The sequence below is a fragment of the Astyanax mexicanus genome, chromosome 16, assembly GCF_023375975.1.
Source record: "Astyanax mexicanus isolate ESR-SI-001 chromosome 16, AstMex3_surface, whole genome shotgun sequence".
Taxonomy (NCBI): domain Eukaryota; kingdom Metazoa; phylum Chordata; class Actinopteri; order Characiformes; family Acestrorhamphidae; genus Astyanax; species Astyanax mexicanus.
The window spans coordinates 19,293,928-19,311,240 of NC_064423.1; the positions used below are offsets into that span (position 1 = coordinate 19,293,928).

Below are 17,313 nucleotides of genomic sequence, written 5' to 3' on the forward strand. Positions count from 1 at the left end.
AGAAGGAAGAAAGAGAAGACAGACAGAGAGTGAGTGTTAGTGTGAGAGTGTGAGTGTGTCCTCCTCCTCTTTTTGTCCCTCCTCCTCCTCCTCCTCCTCCTCCCTCAGCGCGATCAACCTGCTCTCATCCCCCCGCGCACACACGCGATGCCCGGCAGCCGCCTGCCGTCTGCGCTCCCCTCCATCTAGCACCTCATCCGAGCCGCGCTGGCCGCTCCTGGAAGTTAGCATAACTAGCGCCCTGTATCCCCCATTTCTACCGCGGGAAAGAGCAGCAGACCCCCTCCCTCCCCGCCCCGTCCACCCCCGTCCCCGGTCCCTCCGTCAAGCAGCATGCCCGACACGGCAGCGGCGTCCACCGGCAGCGGCAGCGGAGCAGGCGGCGGGGATGCCGAAGGCTCCAGACACCGAGGCCGGCAGCAGGGAGCCGGAGACGGGGAGCCCAGCGCCCCCTGCCCCCCAGCGGCTTCTGGCGTTCTGGGTGAGTGTTTTTTTTTTCTGTATTTCCTCCATTCAGACCCATACTAAAAAACCTGGGGCCCTGAGAGAGAGAGGAGCATGTGGATGTGAGAGGAGAGCATAATGAGCAGCTTTCAGCACCACACACACAATACACACACACACACACACACACAAAACACACACACACACTGCCTGCCTGCTTTTGTCTGTTTTTATCTGTCCAGCTCACACCGTGACCATCATCAGAACAGCACGAGAATTAACCAGTTAATAGTGGTGGGTATCTTCTTCTCGGGCCTGGAAGGTCACAGACTGTATTGTGTCAACATTACTTGAAATTCGCCATTAAAACGGGGGAGAGAGCGCCAGTCTGTGGCCAGCGCGAGGCTTAATAATAATGCACGATGAAACCATTAGCTGCTCTTTTTCAGAGGCAGGTTAGCAGCTATAAGTTGTGTGAGGGACGCTGTGTGTGTGTTGAGCTCTGGAGGTGCAGTGCTGCTGGTTTCCTTGCTGCTGTAGCTGCTGGCTGGTTGGGAATTAGCCAGTCAGCTTTTGTGATGGTGGCGCGAGCTGCTCTGCCTTTTTTAAGACATAAGACATTTCCAAGTGCATATATATATTATGCTTTCTGTCTGCCTCTGTAATGCCTTGCAGTGCGTCTACTGTGCTCGATTATAGAGGATTTCGTAGCAGCTGTTTACAAAATAGTGCCCACAGTGTTGTTGTTTTCTGCTCGCATCATCCTGCACCCCTGTTTCAATGCGGCGCAGTGTGATGCAGTCAGCTCAGCCAAGACATCTGTAGTGGAAAGGACGGACTCTCAGCTCTCTGGATCACAACTCCGGCTGCAAGAGTGCGTGATGTCACGAGTATGAATGATGTCATTGTGAGATGGGATCACCTGATGGCAGCAGGTGCAGGTATGGTTGTCTCTGGGCTGCTGCTTCTGCTGCTGCTGCTGCTGCTGTTGACTTTTTTGGGCATGGCTTGTATCAACAAAGGGTTCTGCTGTCTGGAAAACCTGTCAAAATACTGACTACACAAGTTGTCTTAGCACAATGAGGTGCTACTAGGAAACCCTTAATAGTGAAGGACAATAATAAGCAAGCTGTTGAAGCTCATTGTGAGAATTAGTATTTGTTAGTATTTGTGTCTTGTTTTTTCATGTTTGGTTTTGTCTTGTCTTGTTTTGTTTTGTTTGCATGATGCAAAAACATGTTTCTCTATTTTTGTGACTTTTTAATATTGGACGTAATTTAAATCTATGTACTGGAAGACAAGTGACAGTAAAGGACAATAAAAAGCAAAGTGTCAAAGCTAATAGTAAGACGTGTTAGTATTTGTATCTTCTTGTATCTTGTTTTGTTTGCATGCTGGGAAACATTTTGTTGTTATCATGCAAAAACATGTTTCTCTATTTTTGTGACTTTTTATTTTTGGACATAATGTGAAACTATGTACTAGGAGACCCTTGATAATGAAGGACAATAATAAGCAAGCTGTTGAAGCTCATAGTGAGACTTGTTAGTATTTGTGTCTTGTCTTGTCTTGTCTTGTTTTGCTTGCATAAGGGAAAACATTTTGTTGCAATCATGCAAAAAAACGTGTTTCTCTATTTTTGTGACTTTTTAATTTTGGACATAATGTGAATCTATGTACTGGGAGACCCTTGATAGTGAAGGATAATAATAAGCAAGCTGTTTAAGATCGTAGTGACACTTGTTAGTATTTCTGATTTTGTTTTGTCTTGTTTTGTGTGGTTTTGTTTGCATGGTTGGGAAAACGTGCTTGATTCAGTTGCTTATCTGATCTATAAACTGCTACATCAACATAGAAGGGTGGGAGATGCTAACAGGAAATGCTGCCTTAATGTCCACCTCAGGAGTTCAAACTTAACGACTTAGGAGCTTGCAAGTACAACAATATTTCTCTTCAAGAGGGCTTTGGTCTGAAACAATACAAGAGCAAAACAATACAGAGAGCAAGTATAATTACAGCAAACAAAACAAACCAACAAAAAGCACAATATGAGCGTTAGATGAGCAAAATTATTATCTAGCAAGAAGTAGCATTAACAGATTTTTATGTGTGGATTAGAATAAAGTATTTGAAGAATAGACTTTAGTTTTGTGGCAGTAATGGAGGGAGGGTATGGGCTGGACCCTATGTGTAACCCTAATTGTAAGGCATTGGATTTTGTCATTTTCCTAACTTGCCTGTTGTAGTAAAATCTGTTTACATTGACGTCCACTGAAAGTTAAGAAGATTTCTTCCTTTGCCTCTAAAGTTGTAATTATGGAGATACAAGGTTTTTAAGTATTTATTGTCAAATGGCTTTCAGTGATGGTTATTGTTTTAGAAAATTGTACAACATAAGACAGTTTCCCAGATGAGGACTAAGAATAGCCTTGGACTACACAGCTTTTTCATTGGAGATTTCTCGTTGAAAGTGCAATTTAGTCTAGATGTAGCCTTAGACCTTGTCTAGGAACAGTCTCCATGTTTTTAATACAACTTATGAGAAGGTTAAGTGAAAATGGCATCAAAAGTGTTTGTTTTCTGCACATAGCTGATCTTTTAGATAAAGCGTGTTGCAATCTGTATTGTCAGCTTGTATTTTTATTATTGCAACCTTACTATGACTAGGCATATATTATCAAATTGGACTAGGCTCTTAGTAGTCATATCGAAAATTTGCATCACAATATTTACACCACACAATGTTAGCCGTGAAATATTTTGACATGCAGTAAATTAATTAAATTGTTATTCAGATACACTCGTATTCTCATATTTAGTCACTACAATTAATGAATTTAAAATATTATATGCTTTGTTGAATTATCATCCATTATTTTAAAATTTAGAGTGCGCTCAAAGTTATAATACTGCTACAACATTGCAAAAGCCTGTTTGTTACAATGCTGTTACTCATTGCACATGTTTACTCAACTCACTTCAGATTGTCTGTAATGATGCAATCGCCTTTCATCTGCACATCTGCAGAGCAGTTGAATCAGTTGAATGTTTTTGTCTGTATTGTGTTGTAGTTCCACCATCACTGCCATTCTTTGATTTAACAGGGCTTTGCACAACAGTAATTCGGAATGGGATCAGATAGATGTTGAGATGTTTTCCATGCAAAGCCACAGACTATTATTAAAACAATATTTCATTAATTTTTAAGGCTAAAAAGTAAAGTGTGAGAGGATTTACTTTCTTAATGCAGTTTAGCCCAAGGCTGGACTTCATATGTGCTTGAAGAACAACACAGTCATTCAAGGTGAATCTTTGGTTTAAAAACAAGAATTGCGAGGAGCAAACCTCAAGTAGATCAGTAATGCTTTACCACACCTATGTTGTCTTGTACACCTTAATTCTGTAGCAGTGCACACATTACATTCATAGTGACAAAGTAATTGTTTGAATTGGTATATTTTTCTAAATGTAAATGCACCCATGTTTGACTTTGCACAGTATTTAAAGAAGGTGTTTTTGCCCTCCACCTTTATGTTGGCAAAAACTATTGAACAAAGCAAGAACATATAAAGTATAAAACACAGACCACATTAGCATTCGACCTGTCATAATGCTAATAATAATAATAATAATCATACAATATATAAACAATATAAAAACAACCTTAATCATTTTGCTGACCTCAGCATTGCCCATTTTAAGTGAATGAGCCTGTATGTCAAATATGTAAATATGTAAAACAATCTTTTTTATTTATTCAGGATATCTAATCATTTTTGCATTCCAATTGCAATGTGCAGTGTTTAAATATTTTTAATAATTAACAGCAGAATGCGAAACTGTACTTTTACATTAACTTTATATCCATGGCATAAAATGGTATTAAAATGACAGTAATATTGTTTCGTTACAGGGTTACATTAGATAATAAACAATAGATTAATACATTTATACTGTGAAAATAATACACATGCACTGTTCATTTTGCACATTTATAATCTGACTCTCTATAGTCAAAATGTGAGATTTTTTAAAGGGTTTAGAAGATACTATTTTGAAGCATGGTTTCTGTCCTTGTCTCTCCTTGTACTACGCTCAAGGTCACATATGAAGTACAATTACATCCGCTCTTGTCATTTGACACCATTTAGATAGAGCTAAAGGAGAAGACACAGGAATGGATTTCCATATTAAAACAGAGAAGCCATGAGTTTGATTATTTTTCCAGTGTAAATAATTCATTACATTATTGCTTGCCTCCATTTCTAGCCATCTGTATTGCCTGGGCATATAGCACTGCTGTAATAAATCAACTCTGAGCTATAAAGTGTAGATGTGAGTTTCAGAGCTGTTATTTCTTCACATAAACCCAGCAGGCATGTAATGATTCAAAGAATTCCTAATATAATATGGGCTAGTGCAGGTGTGTCTTGATTCAAAACATATTCAAAACAGCAGAAATAAGGAGTGCCTGAAGAGGTGCAATATGTTAATATCCTTATAAAAGACCCTGTTTACACCTGGTGACTTTGCGTGTCTAGTATCTGGATTGTTTCCACTTACACTTGGTAGTTAAATATGCTCTTGCTGTGGTTGCTGTGAGATCTCTGAGCTGGACAGAATGTGTGAATATACTCATTGCACTGCAATAATTTATGGTTTATTTATGTTTTAGCTGTACTATAAGGAGGTTCAGTTGTCCAATGGGTCTTGGAGAGAGAGATTTAACATGTGGCTCCAGGGTTCGAATCCTGTTCATGTAGCTTGCCATCGGTTAGCGGAAACCTGAGAGAGCACAATTAGCCTTGCTATCTCTAGGTGGGTAGATGGCGCTCTCTCCCCACATCACTCCAAATGGTGATGTCCGCAGCACAAGGCATCTGTGAGCTAATGTATCGGAACCAATCTGCTGCGCTTTCCTTCGAGTGTGCTGTGACGCTACTCGGCAATGCTTCATTAGCAGCAGTTTGAAAAGAGGTGGGGGCTGACTTCACATGTATTGGAGGAGGCATGTGCTAGTCTTCACTCTCCTGGTGTTGGGGCATCACTAGTGAAAGGGGGAGTCCTAATGAGTGGGTTGGGTAATTGGCAGTGAAAATGGGGGAGAAAATGGAAAAAATGCGACTGAAAGAAGCTTACTGAAGAGATATTAGCCAGGTTTGCTTTTAGCCTATCACCTGCTTGTGTGTGCTTAGCTCCAGTTTGGTAGTCTGCTAAAGCAGTCCAGTTTGTTTTTGTGGGAGGGAAGAGATATGTAAAAGTAGAGATGGAAAAAGCTGTGCTGCTCTTAATCTGTATGAAGTATGAAAAGCACCATATTCTCCCAAAGAAGATTTTGCATTTTATTGTGCTGCAACTTTAGTTATCAAAAGGGTTTTGCTGGTGTCATCATTATCAGTATCTCACACTTAACATTGAACATAAATTAATTATATAATATTTTCTTGTGCGATCATACCTCTAGAACAGTGTTGGGAAACTGCTATCCTGTTGTTGTGCATTTCCTGCTTAGGCACACCAAATGTATATTTATATATAGGTACTGTCCAATGAAAAACAAGTATCTCCAAAACAGCCACTTTACAGGAGAGAGAAAAAAAACCTCCTAAACCTTCAGTGGAAGTCATTGTAAAAAGAGTTTATTTCAGGTCATTTTTAAGTATTTGTATTGGTCCATTCATTAAGAAATTTTGGCACAGTGTAAAGGACAGTTTGTCCCTAGTTATCAAAAGGCTTTTGCCCGTGTTTTATGATTATCAGTATCTCACACTTAACATTGAACATAAATTAATTATATATATATGAGATATAAGGATATGAAAATAAAGAAAACACACATGCACACACAAAATGACTTGAATGAAATTTTGTGGGAACTAGAATCTGAATGGTAAGAAAGATGATTCAGACTGGATTATATGATGTTAAACATTCTATATAATAACAATTAAAACCAAGTCACTATGAAACAAGACAATTAAAAAGATATTAATGTCTCATTATATAAACTGTTACTAGAAATAAAGTGGCTTTATTTCAGTGTATGTATTAGCATTATCTCATCTAAACTGTGTGCCTATGCTTTTTATAAAAACATAAAGTTTAGATCAGCATTTTTGTGTCATAAATGTGTTATTCAACCTGTTTCAGTTTCATACAAAAATGTAAATCTGAAAATCTGGATAACTGTATAATTCATGGTGGTGTAAATGGTCAGATAAATCACTGACATTATCACTTCTCAGTATCCTAAAATTATTGATTGATAATTCTGTGACTGGAAGCAGATAACTGTAAATGATAGCATTTTTCTTCTGTTGTTTGAATTCGAGAAAACAAACCATACATAAATATGCATTATATACATCAGAGGGCAAAACGTCTGACACACTGATGAATTCCATTCACACATTACATTTCCCTCATCATCAGCATCCCATTGAAGTACTTCCGCAGGATTGAGCGAATCTAGCTGGTGTTCATAGATTCACACTAGCTTGTTCATTCATAAATTGAGTGCTTGCTCACAATGGCCTATTCACCCGGTTAGATAACTGGGAACTGCTCCGCCATCAGCATCCTAGTTCACTAACTATTGAGAGCTTTTTATTGAGGACAGCACACTCAACTCACTGTGGCTCAATGGCCAGTGCTTTTTTTTAAATGACTTATGAGAACTAATGTAACTAGGCATGTAGAAGCTAATAGCTACCTTTTGTACATCACACAAATCTTGTTTAATTTGTTGGCTATTGGTCAGTTTTTCTTGTGTGATCATACCTCTAGAACAGGGTTGGGAAACTGCAGTCCTGTTGTTGTGCTTTTTCTGCTTAGGCACAGAAAATGTATATTTATTAGGGGTGGGAATCGTTTACTATCTCACGATTCGATTCGATTCCGATTTTGGGGGCCACGATTCGATTCAAAATCGATTTTTGATTCAAAACGATTTGAATTATAAAAATTTCTGCTTCTGGCTTATGAATCTTATTGAAAAAAAACCCTCCATAATATACACTGGTCCTGGAGCAGGTAATGTGTTACAAAAACAATAAAATGTGCAGGAATGTGGGTCCTCAGTGACAGAGGAATCACTGGGATATCACAATGACGTTAATGAACAATAAATAAATAATAAATAACACTGCTTTATTACCAGGCTACTAGCGGTGGTGTGTAGGTGACGCTGCTGGGCTGATGTGATGATAGCAGTGGAGCGCTAAAGTTCAGGAGCAGCTGCTGATTAACTAGTTAATTTAAGGTCGTTGTATTTCTTCAGAAAGGGGGCAGGAGGTGGAGAAATTAATTCATATGGTCCATTCCTTAATTCCTCTGTGATGAGGAGCTGAAATTAGCTCTGATTAGCTTATTGTATTTTTCCGTTCCGCCTTAAATGCTGCAGCCCGCTGCCACCTGTAGCGTTATTTAAGGTGGAACTGGAAAGTTAGCTAGTTAGCTAGCTAACAGTTACTGAAACTAACTACTAGCGATCTTTTTTATGCTTGTTATGAAGCATTCTGCCATAAAACATTGAAACTACACGTTAATCTAATGTAATATAGTGCTTGTTCTGCCATCTTACCGGTGATTCTCAAACACCTACGCTCTGTGTGTGTCTGGAAGATCTCCGTTTGAAAGGACAAGCGCTATCCCCAGGGTTGCCAGGTCCAACAAAAATACCCAGCCCAAAATCAGTCTAAAACCCGCCCCTCAGAATCGATTTTGGGACATTTTAAATCGATTCTGAATCGTAGTAAATGAGAATCAAGATTCTTATGTGAATCGATTTTTTGGCACACCTCTAATATTTATATATAGTCACTGTCCAATGAAAAACAAGTATCTCCAAAACAGACACTTTACAGAAGAGAGAGAAAAATGTCAATGTAAAGAGAGTTCATTTTAGGTAATTTTTAAGTGTTTGTATTGGTCCGTTCACTAAGCAATTTCGGCACAGTGTAAAGGACAGTTTGTCTGATTAAATTATGTAGTACACTAAAAATCGACAAAAATGAAGATACTTGTTTTTCATTGGACAGACATAAATAACATAAGGCTTATGTTTGGCACTGTAAGGTGGTATTTATTATGATAACTCTGTATTGTAGTGCTTCACAGAGATTTGCCAAAGGAATTTCTTGCCCATGTGGCTCTGTCGGCTGTTGTCAAATGATGGTTCTTGATGCAGTGCTGTCTGAGGGATCAAAGATCACAGATGCTGAGTTTATCCTTGCACCCTTGCCATTCTTGCACTGAAATTCATTGCACTCCTAATTCATTGAATCATTTAATGATATTATGCAATGTAGTGGGAGAACTGTTCAGTTTTCATAATTTTCTCCATTGGGAAACTGGAGATCCACTGCCCATCTTTGCCATTCTTTTGTACTAAACATTTGTTTGCTGTCAACATTTGGCTTTACATGTTTGAAATTACATCATTATTTTTATATCATGGTTTCATATAGTCTGCAATGAAAACAAAATAAAAATAAATGCATAAAAAGCTGCATCTTTTCTTTTTTAACATTACTACTACCATCCTGTCCCAACCTTTTCTGATTCAGGATTTTATCTAAATAAAATAAATAAATAAATAAATATATATATATATATATATATATATATATATATATATTTACAAACACACTATGAACATGAGTCATATCAGTCTTTGCATAATGCTCCCTTCATAGATACTGAGTACGTCATCAGTATCTTGCTCTCCAGACAGATTTCCAGCTAGAAGAAGCTGAACAGCTGAGCTGCTGTGGCCGCTGTAAGTAGGCGTGGCCTGTTAATGCAGGCTGTTCCTGGAACATTAGCTCATCATGCCCGCCTGTCATCTCACTTGTTTGTCTACGCGACACAAAAGACCTTTTCTCTCCCACGCAACAGTGCAACTCAGGTCAAGTGCATTTGCCTTGTGATTGAAATACACTGAAAACAGCCTCGTTCACATCTTAACTGTTGGCCGTGTCCCAGATCACACCTGTTGTAGTGCCCTAATTTATTATGCGGCTCAAATGGGCAAAACAAGACAGACTGCACACATTAGCAGCAGCCTGTGAGAAAGCTGTCTCTGGAGTGCCACACATAGGAGTTTAAATGGGTTCAAATGAGCATCAACTCAGCGACGCTCCACAATTTTGTTTTTAGTTGCAAAAAAAAAGTGCAAAACATTTAATCTAAGGTATATTATGAGTTAAACATAAAATAACAGTGTAACACATTTCTGCCCTTCTTGCATTTTTTCTTGCTTTATAACCCATTCAGTGAGATGCCACCGATTCAGCGCACACAATATCAACTTAATTTGCTCTATCGAAATGAAAATACTAATAATACTATGAAAGCTAACATAAAATAAAAAACTACTAAAGTGAGTTTTGCTTACCAAACTGTATATACAAATTTGAATAAAAGTCAAGGAAGCTCAAAGCTCTATATAATTTATGTAGTAAGTTTGTCCAGACATCAAAAGAACCAAACTGGCAAGCAAGTTGTCAAATTTGCTAGGTCATGGTAAGGTTGTTTTTGCATTCAGCACTTTCAATTGTGGTAGAGCCACCAAAGCTCCAACCACAAGAAAAATGATAAATGTTATCACAGTCACAGTGGTATTAAAACAACAGTGTGTAGCAATTTTCCATTCAAATAAAGCTAAAAAATAATTTTAAGCTTACACTGGCATGTAAAGGAGAACAGTGTCTCTGCCATTGCCAGTCCAGACCCATAACACTGCTATTTATTCAGAACCTCTAGCTGACATAGTCTTGCCTATGTTTTTTGTATTGGGTGTTCATGCACTGTCCCTCAAAAAGCATACTACTCTGCAACATAGAGAACAAAACCTAAATCCCAAGACAACAAGCCAATCTAACAAAGAAATTTCTATGTATGTCGATCTTTAAAATACTTTAGATATAATGTTTATTTAATTTCAATATTAATACTAAAGTCTATGAAGGAAAACATATGGAACTATTGAATAAACAAAAAAGTTTTGAACAAACCAATATATACTTTATATTGTAGATTCTTTAAAGTAGGCTTATATGACAGGTAGTCACCTAAAATAGCTTTCAGTTTACAGCTGTGCTAAACTTGTCATTACTTGAATTTTTTGCCCTATTAATGTGTTTGAGAGCATCAGTTGTAAAGTTGTGAAGAGGTAGAGTTGGTATCCAGTAAATAGTCCTATTTGAGTAATGTTCTAATCCATATTATGGTAAGAACTAGTCAATTAAGTAAAGAAACTGCAAGTTAACAGCACCCCAGATAAGTGCCCCCCTAAATGCTTCACTGTATTTTGCTTTGTTTAACACTTTTAAGTTACTACATGATTCCTTATGTGTTCTTACATAGCCTGGATGACTTCTGTATTAATTTACTTTGACTTGTTGGCTGGAGAATAAAAGCAGGCTTATAATAGACCCCTGCAGCATGTATACAGGATTAGGGTTGGGCGGTATGACGGTATTTCGGTATACCACGGTATTTAAATATGGTGACGGTATTGTAAAATAGTGACGGTATATTAACCACGTTATGTGCCAAACCTGAACTTTGAAAAATTCTGCGCATCCACAATGAAAGAGCAGTAGGAGGGGTAAGCAGTTGGAGCTCCCTGATTGGTTATGGGGTGGGGATTCTCACTGAGGAGATCATACAGCAAAAACTCAATAAACTCTACAGGTTTCACTAATTTTGACCAAAATTATCGCCACAAATAGCCACATTTGTGCTGAAGTGACAATAAATCCCTAACAACTAACCAACCAACCACCGAAATGATCAGATTTATCAGTTTATCCTGCAGCATGGGGTGTTCAGAGTGAGTTACTCAAAGTTACAGCTGTTTCCTTAAATATTCCTCATCTCCTATTTCTCTACAAAACAGTTTTTTTATGTCACTCACGCTCATATTCTAATACCGCAGTTTCTGCAGTTTCCTCAGAGTTTTCTGTCATTATTTCGCAGCTAGCTCGAGCGCTGTAAATATAAGCAATTCCGCGGACCGCGAGGCGCTGCGCGCTGCACCGCGCTGCCGACATTTGAACCCCGGCTCCCTTTCGCGAGCAGAAACGGCACAACACCACCCGCTGTTAAGCTGCTGTAGTGGATACAGCGCTTATAAATAAATTAACAAACACAAAAATTAGGGTATTCAATCTGTACTTTCAGTTCGTTTTATTTTTTTCTTTTAATTACCGTTTTTATTAGTTTCAGTTAAGGGGAACTTTCACTTTCAGTTTTCGTTATTTCGTTCGTTTTCGTTAACAGTAATACTTTGTTATATGGTGATTATCAGGCCGTAGCTTTATATAAAATAAAAATAGTATTAAAAAACAGATGACTATTTCCTGGAGCCTGCTGACACGAGATTTTCCATTATTTTCCTGGGGCCGGGTCGTGTCCGGGCTGAGAAATAAAAATCAAAGTATCCTGCTATTTAAAAGAATGGAAAATTTAATAACAATAATAATATAGTTCTGCATACTAGAGTTTAGATTGTCTGCCTGAACCCGAGCGTGAACGCGAGACTGAACCCAAGCGTGAACGCGAGACTGAACGCGAGCACATCCGCGAGTTTAAAGCTCCGCAGCATTTAATAAAAACAGAAAAATATAGGTATGAAATAGGAAAATAACTAACTAAACTTAGCTCAAATGCTAAAAGAAATATAATCTAACGAATTCTAAAATAACAAAAAAGAAATAGTCTACACACAGGTACAAAAATAAAATAATATACATAAAAAAATCATCCGCGCGTTTAAAGCTCTGTAGCATTTAATAAAAACAGAAAAATAGATATGAAATAGCTCAAAATGCTAAAGGAAATATAATCTAACGAATTCTAAAATATCAAAACACACAGGTACAAAAATAAAATAATATATCTGGTAGGCAACATTCCATAATATATTTTAATAAATTAATTTTGGATGTGTGCTAGCTGATAATTTGACCTAGTGACTAGAGGTGGGCGATATGGCTCTAAAATAATATCACAATATTTCAGGGTATTTTTGCGATAACAATATACTTGGCGATATAGGAAAACAGAAAAATAATTAATTAATTTCAGGAACATAGTATAAGAGTATAACAGCATAATCATAATGTGGCAAAATAAATAATATAGCATAAAATAATATAATGCAGCAAAAAATATTTCAGAATATTTTTATTGCATGCATATAAACTGCAAACTAAAACAATTATACAATAAAGACACTTAAAGCTTTACAGTTAATAATAGACTACTTTTAAGACAGAACATCTCTATTATCACTATATGGATTTTTAATATCATGATATTTCTGTGTCACAATATATTGTATATGATATAATATTGCCCACCCCTACTAGTGACAGCAAATACAACAGCAATCAATTCGACCAATATAAAAACTTGTGGGACGCCACAGAGAGTGACATATCTTTTAGAGATATCCATCTAGCACAGTTTAATACAATCCCAGAGAGAGCAATCCACTTGTATGTGTGTATAGACTGGAAAGCAGTGCTTATTATTTATTTAACGCTGCTCAACTGTCCACCAGGGAGGAAAAGGCTCTACAGAGCAAGTAGACTTCCTGAAAACTGAGTACATACTGTATGTTTCATCATCAGTACGCAATTATTGATTCATTAGCTTTACGATGGGTGCTTATGCCATCTTCAGCAGGGAATTTAAAAACGCATTAGACTCATTGGCACGGAGTATCTGCTGGACAAAATCTCTGGTGCTGTAAGTTGTATAATACATCACCCCTACAGCACAGAATGTTATACTCGCAGGTTATAAATAGAATGTAATGTATTTCTAAAATCAGTGCCTACTAGGAAACCGACCAAGAGGGGAGCTAAGTGACGAGTGCTTGATTTGACAGGTGTTTATACTGGACGTCTATACTGGAGGGTGAGTTATGGCTGATATGATATTGCCTGTCTGCACTTGTGAAGTAAATGACAGTCCTTTTGTCCTTATGAGAGAGCATGAAAGCCCTGCAGGCAGAAAGTGAGATACACGAGGGGTCTGAAGACAATATACTATATCACCCTACCATGTCAGTTCAGAGGGGATTCCTATATCTGCTATATAAGCTATATAAGATATATAAGCTATGTCTAGCTGAGTGAAATGAGTGAAGCGGTTCTTGCCCAGTGAAGTAGAGCAATTCATTGTGCTGGTTATTGGGGCATTTTGTAGAGCACTAAAATAAAAAGCCCTGAAGATGATATTTAATTTCAGTGTCCAATGACTGGCTTTGGATCATTTTTGGAGAATTATAAGGAATTAGGTTTGCTTCTGTTGGGACTCGAATCATAACAGATGATATTCCGTGATGCCTAGACAGTCATCCAAAATGCAAGGGATGATTGTTTGTGGAATGTGGCCCACTTTCTGAGCGGTAGCGTTTCGAGTGAGCGTCTCTAAGGGCCTATGCCTCAGTGAGCATGGAGCTGCTGCAGTCCAGTAGGCTTTTACACACACTGACCTCACATGTACTGTGTTACACGGCCAAAAAAAGCTTCAGTTCAAATTCTTTGCCCTGCAGTATTTCATAGTAAATAAAGATATTCTGCTATATAGTACTGTGCAAATGAAATATACCTGTGAAAATTGTAATTAAAAAGCTGATAGTGGTTTGTTTTCTCAAAAGCTACAAAACTTGTTAACTAATTATTGTTAATTAACATGCGTTTTCCAAAACACTCTAAAAAACGGTGTAAATGTGCCCCACAATTAACGAGGTACCTGACACCTACACTTTAAGTGGATTTTGTCTGCTAATTTTGAGGGAATGTAAAACATGTACAAAAGCATTAAATCAGGTCTGTGTGTGAGGATAGTAGCATTAGCTACAAAATTATGGCTGCCTTTTCCTCTCACTTGAACTGTAGCTTTCTGTTGTCTCAATATGGCTTCAAATGAATGTAGTATTTTTTTAAATGCAGTTTAAAATAGTACAGTGCAGTGATTTTTTTTTACTGTATAGCCTATACTGTTTAGCTATGTTAATGTTAGACTGTTTAATTCACCTTTTGTCTTTTCTCTACAATCTTAATTAATTCTTTCTCCCTCTTTTCTCATTTTCTGTATTGCACTTTTCAAATTAAAAGCATTCTGGTTGCAATTTCCTGTCTTTTCTAAAGTTTTGAAGCAGTAGCAGCAATAGTTGGTATATGTAGTTGGAACACTGTATTTTCACAACAGTGGGATAACTTTAATTTAACATGAGTGCACTGTAAAATACTGACATATTTTATTGTGAACTTTATATTCTACAGTAGAACACCCTAATGAAATTGAGAGTAATAAAATTAAAGTAACCCTGTAAAAATAGTAGTGATAGAAGTGAGTCCACACTGATGTTTTGTTACATTGTACATGTTTAATTCACTTAGTTTTGGCTTTGGTCGCACTCAACTCTGGTCCTTTGGTCTGCACCAAAGCCCCTTTCATACCTGCTACTTTGGTTCGGACCAAACTGAAAAATCAGGAAGTCCAAACCAAACAAGATTTATGTAAAAGTTGGCCTTTTCTTCTGTTTTAGCTTAATGCTAAACACACTTGTCTTCATCATTTGTCTTATTTTTTAAATTGGTCAGCTTTCCGTTGAATCCGAATGCGACAGTTCCTTCACAGTTGTCTTTAGCTGTGTGCTAATCTGTACTAGCACGCATGTCCACCCACCAGCTTTCTGTTAACACTGAGACGAAAGAGCAAACATGTCCAAGTGTACAAGGTTTAACAGATATTCTTCACAACCCCAAATGCAAACAGTTCCCCTCTCCCTCATGAGACCTTTCTCTCCACTGGCTGAGGCTCATATAACATTCTGAGCAAGGTGTAGCCAGGGTTCCCGGGAGAAAAGAGTTAAGCTGTGAGGTTTCAGGTTTCAAGTTTTTTATTTGTCACTCAAAAGGAGCTATACAGTGTATTGTGCTTGTAGTGAAACTGGAGTGAGCAGCACCATAGCGGACATATTAGGCCATAATACAGGAGACAACAGTGAAGTAGTATGTAGTGTAACATAAAACAGGAAACAGGAGTTAATGAAGTGCACTCAGTTTACAATATATAGTATGTATCTGTTCACTAAAGCAGATGATAGAATCTTATTCTTGCAGTCAGATGCAAAAGCCATGCCTCGCCTTCTCGTGTTGCAAGAGGAACGTGGGTGACATTTTAAGTTGGCAAAGAGACATGGGAGCTAGAGTGTGTGTCTGTCTATCCATGGCAACATGGCAAGGTGACTGACTCTCAATCTCTTTTTCTCTTATTCTCTCTCTCTCTCTCTCTCTCTCTCTCTCTCTCTCTCTCACTTTCTCTGTGTCGATATTCTTCTTCTTGGCCACAGATAAACTGTTTGGGAAGAGGCTGCTGCAGGCCGGGCGGTACATCATGTCCCATAAATCCTGGATGAAGACAGTGCCCACAGAAAACTGTGACGTCCTCATGACTTTTGCAGGTGCTGCCATTTCTCTCTTTTCTCTTTTATTGTTTTCTTTTCTCTGTAAACATTCACTATACACTTTCTCAGAAAAGTATACTACTACCTCCCTTTGCTCTCAGAGCAGCCTCACTTGTTTTTGGCATGGGTTCCACAGTATATTGGAAGGGCATACTCACACTAGGTCCGGTTGCATTGTGTCATGCTCAAGCACGATTGCCCCCCTCCCCACTGCCCTCCTGGCCTGTTTTCACATTGTGCATAATGCCCTGGGACCAGACATGCTTACATCATCACAATAGAGCTTTTTTTAAGGAAAATGGTTTGTGTCAACTGTCTGAATTAGACTTTGCATACACAGAACTTAATTCAGAATGATAGCGGCCAATCCAAAGAAGTTTAGCTGAAAGAGACCAATCTGCATGAGAATGTCTGATAGTGTATTTTTTCTGAGTAATGAATAGAAAGGCTGCCAAAACTACCAGACAACCTTTTGACAATTTTTATCCAGTGACAGGAACCTGTTGCAAGACACTATTATGAAGTAATATGCCTGTACTTGCTTCTATAATAACAATAATACCTCTGTTTTTACCACAAGTTAGTGCTGGGCAATTTTCACGATTAATTCGGTTAATTTGAATTACAGTTTAAATGCAATTTTCAAAATAGAGTAATCATTTTTACATACAGAGATTTTATCTTTTTAATGTAAAATATTCAGAAAAAAGTTCCAGCACATTCGACACAAACACTCGGTGGGATAAAGCATGTATTTAGCTAGAAATAGTGCAGTTTAGTGTGTTATTTCTCAATTTTAGTCACAAACCCGCGTTCTGATTTTTTTTTTACAGGTACACCTAGTTTTTAACCATTCATTTGTCATCTGTAGTTAGATTTTTAGTGGGGGAAAAATGAAAAAATCTAAGAATTTGTTGTGTCTTTTGGTCATAATTGCCCAGCACTAGTACAAGTACTAGCATTTTAAATATTTTACTGCTCTTCTCCCATGTTTTCCGTCTGACAATCTATGAGGATAAAGAGTTTATTACAAAAATGTAATGCAGTCCAGATCAGGACGGAGTTGATAATGCAACACAGCAATTTCCTGTTAATTGTGTTGTGCATAAGAGCCCAAGAGTGCAGCTGAACTTCTAGGCTGGGATGGGGTGTAAGAACGTGCACAGGCATGATACAGATCGCCTAGTGTGAGTACACCCTAAGATTACGGTGGATGCTGACATGGTTGGATTATGCAATACTTCAGCTGGACTCATTCAATGCAAATTTCCCATCCCATCTTTTCCCAAAGGTGTTCTATTGGAGTCAGATACAGTGACTAGGAAGGCCACTCTAGGGAAACACTGCACTCACTGTTCAAGTTCATAAACCAGTTAGAA

General features: G+C 37.9%; 1 protein-coding gene across 2 annotated transcripts in view; it reads left to right on the plus strand.

Moving 5' to 3' along the window:
- Positions 1-96: 96 nt before the first annotated feature.
- Positions 97-17,313, plus strand: part of ano8b (anoctamin 8b) — a 34,940-nt gene continuing 17,723 nt past the window's right edge. The window contains exons 1-2 of one of the 2 annotated variants that reach the window (XM_007240235.4): positions 97-481; positions 15,821-15,931. In XM_007240235.4, coding sequence (XP_007240297.3) covers positions 334-481; positions 15,821-15,931 — 259 coding nt within the window. In that variant the 5' untranslated portion in view covers positions 97-333. The remainder of the gene's footprint in view (positions 482-15,820; positions 15,932-17,313) is intronic. The other variant, XM_007240234.4, reaches the window with a different exon arrangement.